At 37.6% G+C, this 8990-nt stretch overlaps 1 protein-coding gene across 1 annotated transcript in view; it reads right to left on the bottom strand.

Moving 5' to 3' along the window:
• Positions 1-295: 295 nt before the first annotated feature.
• Positions 296-8990, bottom strand: part of BRWD1 (bromodomain and WD repeat domain containing 1) — a 123813-nt gene continuing 115118 nt past the window's right edge. Inside the window, exon 42 of the mRNA XM_040232432.1 lies at positions 296-3505. Coding sequence (XP_040088366.1) covers positions 3114-3505 — 392 coding nt within the window. The 3' untranslated portion in view covers positions 296-3113. The remainder of the gene's footprint in view (positions 3506-8990) is intronic.

Here is an 8990-nt window from a genome sequence, read left to right as displayed (position 1 = left end):
TAGAGAGGCGAGCGGGGGGCGGGGCCTCCCGTCCCCGCAGGTAACGGACCGGGCCGACAAGGGGCTCAACCGCCCCCGGCCCAGTCCTTACAGCTCCGGGAAGAGGCCAGCCCGGTTACCTTAACTCCGTTTCCGTTTTCTTCTCCATTAGGAGTGACAGGGTGAGCTTTGGTTTATTAAGCACCCGTCTTCAAACTGCGACCGCCCCAGGTAGGTGCCGGCCCCGCCCGGCGCGTCCTCGGGACAGTGGACAGAAGGCGGATGGACGGGCAGGAAAAAATACAGTGCTTCGCGGTGTTGTAAAAATGAGCCTTTACTCTGGCAATAGGAATTAACATTTCAAAAGCTGATGATCTGAAAGGTTTCATGAGAATGCAAAAATAGTTGCTTCTTTTTTAAAACTTGGCCATCTCTGGTACAAAATTTCGCTTTAAATAGCCTTTCATTAATAAGAAACGTATGTAATTATTTTTGAATTGGTTCTCTTCTTTCATTATTTAACAGAGCACTAATCCATGCAGAAGTGACACTATGCCATAGCTTAAGTGAAAATATATAATATTGCAACGGAAAAAAAAATCCATTTACCTACATTCAGTTGTGCTGAAACTAGAGGGAATTTGCTTACATTCTGGAACCCTATCAATAAATAGTCACAAAGTTAAGTACTAATATGGGGTCGGGGGAGCCTCCTGAGATTAGAAAACAATCGTGAATCTGTTGCTAGAAACATTTTGCTTTTAGATGTGAACAAACTGTCACCAAAAGCATTTCCATAAGATCAGTTATTTAGCAATTTTACACATTACTGCAAAATAATATATTGAGTTTTGAAGCAAAATATGAACATTAAAGTATAAACAATAAGACTAGCTATCTAGTTCACGGTTAGGAAACTCTGGCTGTTAGCAAGCTAGAATAGATGAGATTACCAGTGTATTATTTTAAAATTACATTAACACTCCTGGGCTACAGTTTGGGCACCACTTTGTCTTAGTCCTTTTGTTGAATAAAATAACATCACTTTTACCAGTAAGATCTTCAATTTGATTTCAATTACATTATGAAGTCACTTGTGGAAAGCTGATTAAAAATCATAGATAGGGTAATGATAGTACATTTAGTCATGATTAAAATTCTGCATACATTTCAGAGAGGTTTTTACAAGAATATTAAATTTTAAACAAATGCTTATTTCATGCAGTTACAATAAATTTAGGCCAAGCACTTAAAAAAAGGCAAGTATATGTTCAAATCAAATACTCAACCAGAAAAGGGATTCTACTATGAAAGAAGGCTGATGGTACAATCTCTAGTGCTAACAGAATTTAACCCCACCAGAGAAAATTATAACTTCAAAATGAAATCTTCACGACATTAAAACGGTCAAAAAACTGCATAAAATACTCTTAACTGAGATTTTTAACATTTTCATTTTATGGCATTTGTTGAGGACATAGCATATCCCAATAAGAAATTTCTGTGAAATTAAGTGCAAATATGGGACTGGAAATAGGTTTAAACATTTCATTGAAGATCAAAAATCAAACCCCATGCACCTAAAAATATTTGCAGTTTATTAGGAATTCTTCCCTTTCTCACCTGTGTTAGTAACAAGTTACTGGTATCAGTATTTCAGATGAAAATATACTACAGAGCAAATACAGACTCTGGCTTATGCTAAGAAAAAGAAAGTGACAACAAAAAGCCTTTTTTAAAAGCAGACATGCAACCACAAGTAAATTTCTCAATAAGACACTTAAGTTGATCTGTGTAACAAAAAAAATGCATTACATTGCCTTTTAATGAAAGAGGAACAGAAACCCTTAGATTGCTGTATTTTACTTTAGATTTACACATGCAAATCATATATTAATATTCACAGATACTTTTAAATGGGAAAACAACTTGCTTGTAACAGTTCATTTTTCCAATAGCATGTTACTACGTTAAAAAGATTTGACAGTGCGTTCATTTAATCTGGTGATTTTAATTTCAACAAATACCTACTCACAAACCTCATTGCAAATAAATTCTTTATAGTATCAAGACCAGATTTTCTAATCCTAATGAAGGACTGATATAGCCCAGACATGCTGCCTTTAAAGTCTGTTGTGATGAGTCTCTAATAAATTTGCTCAAAATATTCAAAGTTCTAACTTTTAAGGTGCTATAAAGAAACATAAGATGTGACAGTATCATCTAAAAATATGACTGTTTCGATCTTTATACTTTTTATTTTCTAACTCATTAAGACTAAGACCTGCCTCATAGTGAGGCACATTTTTGGCATTTCTATAAATGCTGCTACATGAAAGTAAAAATGAGAAAAAGTTGTGATAATCACATTCATAGCTTTCATATAAAAATATATATTCCCTGAATTCATATCAAGTGGTCATCATTCTGTATGAATTGCAGTATTATAAACAAAATAAGAACATTAATGGACTTTTTCTATTTCCAACACTACTTCAGAACTCGTTTATCAACATTCCCGTCATGGAATCCCCAGGCCCTTCTAGTTTATGACTTTTGGGGTTGTGAATTATAGGGCGTGGCTCTTAGTAAAGTATTTGCTTCACTCAAATGTCAAATAAGCTCAGTGGCACTCCTTCTTGAAATGTGCCTATATTTTCCCTATTTCAGTAATGACACCACAGTCATGGTGGTCTGAAATGTTATACTCAACATAGAGCCCTGGAAATTAGCATCAGGTTGAGATTTTGAAATGTTTTCAGTCCTTTAAGTTTTTGCTACCGACCCTGTACACTTCCCATTTTCTTCCTCTAAAGAATCAAGAGATTTCTTCAAGGCCCTTTCTTTCAGAAAAGGAATAATCTCATGACGGCCATTTGTCTCTTCTTTCCACCTCTCCAACTACAGGCTCCACAATCTATTTCCTCCTCAGAATTCTCTTGTCATATGCATCTGTACAAGGACTGACTAGAAGGAAGCCCTCCTCCCACTTTGCCCCACTGAGTTATGGCTTTTAAAAATCTCTCAGAAGGTGCCAACAAGGGGTTAACAACGTTAGAGCTAGGAGCGGAATGCAACTGCCATTTTACCTGTGGCCCCTGGTTTTCAATTCCACTTCTACATTTTCATAGTCACTACTGTGCTTTTTCTTTCCAGGATCTGAAACGCCTTAAAAGGGGCATTTTTCTATTAATATCTTCTAGCTCCTTTTCACTTTCAGAATTTATGGTTGTATCCTCCTCTTTATAAACATTGAGTAATTTTCTCTTAGCCGCAGCAGAAGCATTTCGATGGGGCAGTTTTCTGCTGCTCTTCCTAATCCACACATTTTCTGGTCCTGAAATGGTTTCCTTTAGATTACTCATTATCTTTATTTTATTTGCAGCAACAGTAGCACATCTGCGGGGAGCTTTCTCAGGCACCATTTTGGCTTTCAGAGTCTCACTAGGCATTGGCACTGCATCCTTCTGAACATGCACCCATGTTCTCACTTTTGTATTGGGTTCTCTGTCTCTAGGAACAGATTCTGAAAAATGAAAGTTCATGTAAATGCAAAAATCTTGTACCACAAGATTTTACTACTACTTACATTCCTCAACAATACATTCCTCAACAGTGTTACTACTCACATTGCTAAATGAAAAACCAATGATCATCATCAATGACACTACACGTTTTTGACGTCAATATAACCTTCCACTTCCTTGTCTACAAATGAGTCTTGGACAGAAGTTCCAGCCCCTTGCACACTTCACTGTCTCTAAGGATAACTGTCCCTTAAAGCAGCAGACTTGTTAGAATAGGGTTATACCCTTCAGGGTCATAAAGTGAAGTCACTCAGTTGTGTCCGACTCTTTGCGACCCCATGGACTATAGCTTGCCAGGCTCCTCCGTCATAAAGCCACTCAACCAAAAAGCACTTTTTTAAAATCTTAATTTTTACAGTAGAACTTTGTAGGTTTTAAATTTTTGGTGTCATTTCTAATACTCTATGTTGAATTACTTTAAAATATTCAATAGGACTTCTGAAATAATTTTCCTAGAACCTAAACAAGAAGGAAATGCCATCATGACTATGACGACACAGCACTAGCCCTACTTCAAGATCCTTAAGGTTTCAATTCCAACACTGGTATTTACTTTAGTCAAAAAAAAAAAAAAAGTTACATGGGTCACTAGTAGATAAAAAGGAACTGTATATTGGTTTTATACAACCGAAATGTGGTTTTAGTCCTAGATTCGTCTTTTTCAATTTCAGGATTTTATATAACGGAAATGATTAAATCCTAGTTTCACTGCTATTCAGATAGTTTCTGAGCTGGTGTATGTGGGGCACAGAGAGGATCAGGCTGAAGCTTCTAAAGGAAATGAACTCTACACACAAGCATAGTTGCTGTAAAGGAACTAAGGAAGTAGCACAGGCCACTGTCAGAACTTGTTCTAGAAACTGAACCTAAGCAGCAAAGGAGAACTTCTTTCAAGAAGTGTTATTGTAGCTGAGAACCAGAAACTGGGACAGCATCCAGCAGCGAAAAGGTAGGACAGAAAGCACTCTGCAGAGGCTAGTCCTTCACTGGGCCTCAGCCAGCAGTTTCGATGGAGCACAGAGGGGTCGTGCAGAGCCGCCACATGGTGCTTACGTGGGCTCAAATCATTTTCATTTTGCCAACATCTGAAAGCCAGATTTTCACATTTCAAATACAAACTTAACTAGCACTGTTCTCGGGCACTAGTATTTCTTGATAAAAATGCACCTGAAGTTCATTAGTCCCTGAATGTCAGGCCTTATCTGTTGGCAATCTAGTCTTGTTGCCATTAAGAGCCAAACTATCTAAGACTGCCTTCAAGGGGCACAAGTCTTGCTGGGGGTGAGCGTGTAGGATACTGCCTCAGGTTTCCAGACACTGAGCATTTGCTAAGGACAGTCTGCAGCCACTGAAATAACCACACATCATCTGGGACTCACTTCCTTTTCACTGCTAAGGATAGAAAATAAAGGTTTTCAGTTACTCTGTAGCAGTGAAACTACAAACGACCAGCCTTCTTCAGTTTTCCTTTGTGAAGGGAGACATTGACCTGTGATCAAGGGCAAATGAGTACAGGTGAAAATGACTTCTGTGAATTGACAAATTCATTAACAAGAGAGAGGGTGATGAGCAAAGCCTTAAAACCTCAAAATTAACTCTTCAGAGTTTACCTTAAATCTATGACACGCATTTCAAAGATGTGCTTGTGTTTTCTCCGAGACCCACGAAAGTTCTCCCATAGTTGGCTAGGAACTACTTTGCTAAAAGCAATTCCCCACAAATGCTTCCGTCCTTTTTACCAAAATTACATGATTCACTTGTTTTTACAGTGAAAATTCCATTTCTAAAGACATGTTTTGCTCAGTATAAGTCACAAGGCATTTCAAAAATGGCATTTTAGCGGGCTGAGCTGCTCAGCAGGGACCCCCATCAAGCTCCCCCAACCTTCCCTTGGTTGGGCTCTGGAGTCCCTGCACAGGAAGTTGGGGAGTGAATGGAGGAGAGGCTTAAAAGTGGTATTATCATTTCAAAAAATGTTTTCTTAGGAATTTTTAAATTATAAACTACTGTCTGCAAATCAATCCTAGATTCAGAGTGAATCTTCAGCACATTAAATCAGTGTTAAGCAAATGCTAGAATATGCAACAACAGATGGTTTTAAAAAATACATGGTAAAATTAAGGCAAAATTTCTACTTTACAGTAAAATGAAGATATGCTATTATCAGTCAACAAACTGCATCCATTTGCATGTTGGAAAAATATTAAAAATATACAATTAGTTCATTCCCAACATATCCAGTGGATTTGTACATATAAAATCCTACTACACTAAATTTCTGTGAGACAAAATGACTGAAGTTGCAGCAACTAATTCCTTTTCATTGTTGTGATCAAAGTACTTATACTGACACCTTAGAAACCTAGCAAGTACCAACTCTTAAGACATTTGTCATCCGAAATAAGGGAAAAGATTCTACAGAAGAAACTGTAACTAGTCTTTTTAAAATGCTTTAAGGAAATATGAACTATTAGAGGGGAGAGGGTACAGGATTAAGTTATATTGTATAAAGTATCTCCAACTTAAGCTGAATCTCTAAAGGGTTAAACCATAACATGGGAATGTCATCAAGATAAAAACAATCTGAGGAACACAGAATGACAGTGTGGGGAATTTTTTAAAACTGTAATACATGTAAGTCAGTGTTAATTTTATTACTGAGAACTTGGTAAATTATCAAGTGTTTTATTCTGAGAAAACTAGTTTTTAGAAATATATATATACAGACTAATTCAAGGTTAGAAGTTCAATATATATATATTAGGGTATAAGCTTAAAATTTTTGGAGGATACTGCTCTAACGATAATTTCTGAGAGTGCCATTTAATACTAACCAGCACAACCCCACAAGTCCTACTATCCCAGGTGGTCTTGGGTCAGCCATGGGTGTTGGAATGGTCACCGAGTGCTTGAGGCATTGTTGCTTTTCATTAAATGACTCCTTATTTGGGTATAATAAAAACTTCATTAGTAGAGTGACAATTTACATCTTTAGTAGGGCTCTGTCATCATAGTTTACTGAGATGGCCACTTTATAACTCACAGATCACTGTGTATTCTAATATCGTCTGTAGTGAATAGAAATCTGGATGTAGACATTCTAGTTTTGATTCAAAGCAACTATCTCTGGTTTCTGAAAGAATTCATATTCCAATTATGATACTTCATAACACAAAACTATAGTCCTAGATCTGAAGTAAACTTTACATCATTGCTATAGAAGCATAAACAGTTGTATTCTTATCAGCATTTAAACTGAGATAGAAACAAATATGCGAATGGAAAAATATAAGAAAATGTCTGAAGCAAAGTAAAAATAATATACTGGCCTATTTCATATACTTTAAGTACAGACAACTACTGGTCACTATGATTGCAGGTAAATCAAGCTCCTATAAAGGGAAAACATTTTAGTTGCAAATCGTCACCTCTCTCCACTAAGCCTCTTATCAGAGCAGACTTTGAGATGGCCTTTCTTTTCTTCATCGTCTGACCTTCACTGATAGGCAATGACCAAAACTCTGGAAGCAAATAGCATTTACTGATATTCCCCACAGTAGAAGTCTCCATATACCCCATAACCTGAAAGTCTCACTAGAGATGGGCTGTAGAAGAGGGTTTTCTGTAACTCGCAGGGTTTAACATTTTTCTCAGGGGAGCTGGTAACACTGAGAAGTCAATGGTATGGCAGTGTCAGGTCAAGAGACTGTTAAATAATTCTGTCACCTAGGGTTGTTCTCCAGTAGTTTGGTCACTTCTGTGGCTGAATAAATGGCCTTAAGTCTTCAATTCACTCAATGATGGGTACACAGAACCTTGATGTGTTTTGCATCTACAGCTTATCTAGGTCCCTATTTTACCTCTAGCAACAATTAATTGGTCATTTTTAATGATTCTCACAAGAGTTGTGATGGATATTGCAACTTTTTCTAAAAGTCTAATTTAAAAAAACTATGAAATATGAATTCAGGGATCTTAATCTGCTTAATTTGTTAGGAGATGGATCATTTCAGACTAATGCAGGCAGGATAAGATGATATCAGAAGTAAATACTGGGTTTTTCAATCTGCTTTATTAGTTTACAAATGAAAAGCAATGGGGCCACTGACAGCTAGAAGGCAGCCTCCTTTCAAGCATGTCTGACTCCCTCCAGGCTCTGACTCACACCTAATGTGGGAGTCCTGCATTCTGCCTGCAGAAGAGATCACTTGTTTTTACAGAAGAGATCACAGATGGACACAGGGTGAAGAGCTGCTTAAATCCAGAAGTGAAAGAGTTGCAGGGGGAACTGGATGGTGCAGACCTCACAGAATCAACCAGCTAGGTGGCTTGTAGTAGTTTAAAAAAAAAAAAAAAAAAAAAAGAGCCTTTACTTGTAATTATGCTGCTACTAAGTCACTTCAGTTGTGTCCGACTCTGTGCAACCCCACAGACAGCAGCCCGCCAGGCTCCCTCATCCCTGGGATTCTCAAGGCAAGAACACTGTAGTGGGTTGCCATTGCCTTCTCCAATGCATGAAAGTGAAAAGTGAAAAGTGAAGTCGCTCAGTCTTGTCTGACCCTTAATGACCCCATGGACTGCAGCCCACGAGGCTCCCCATCCATGGGACTTTCCAGGCAAGAGCACTAGAGTGGGATGCCATTGCCTTCTCCACTTGTAATTATAATGACTATTAAATTTGTTATATTTTACTACTTCAGTTAGTTGAATAAAAAACTGGCTCCTAGTTGACAATGCAGATTCTGACGTGGTAATGAGCTAATTTAAAAAGTTAAAAGTACAGATCTCAAATGGAAGTAGAAAACTAAAGATTTGCTTTTATGACAAGCTCCAGTTAAGTGGTTAGAATTTTACAGGTGAACCAAGTAAGTATGGATCAAAACTTAGAAAATAAACTTTAACCTATTAAAAATTAAAGATTTCTTTAACATGTAATCACTAATCGAAAAAGGTTAACAATTTCTAAATTTTCCTTGTGGAACCAAGGGTAGGCTGGCTGCTGCAGTCCACATAGTCTGTGCTATCTCATTCAATTGTCAGACTGCCTCTTTCTCTTTACAGTCTCAATTTCCACTGAAGATTTTAGTAAATGATAAAACTTACCTTAAAATTAACTTAAAAAACTACAGTATGACAAGACAATATGCTGTAGCACTGATAACTCAGTTCAGTGAAACCACCAGTCTTTACGAACAGTCTGAAGTTACTTACATGCTGCCCAGAGACAGGGCCTGCAGTCTGCAGGTCTCCAACGCCGAGCACCCCCACCCGCCTCCCTTCGTCAAATCCACACACGCAATCCTTGAACAGACACCGAGTAAGAGCCTTGATATTTTTTTTAACCAAATTATGAGTGATTGGTAAATTGGCTTATGAGTGATTGGTAAAAATTTCTCTTAAATTTGAGAATTCCCATGTATCCTT

This window comes from Oryx dammah, unplaced genomic scaffold (assembly GCF_014754425.2).
Source record: "Oryx dammah isolate SB20612 unplaced genomic scaffold, SCBI_Odam_1.1 HiC_scaffold_2, whole genome shotgun sequence".
Lineage (NCBI taxonomy): Eukaryota > Metazoa > Chordata > Mammalia > Artiodactyla > Bovidae > Oryx > Oryx dammah.
This window is presented reverse-complemented; position numbering and strand designations above follow the sequence as displayed.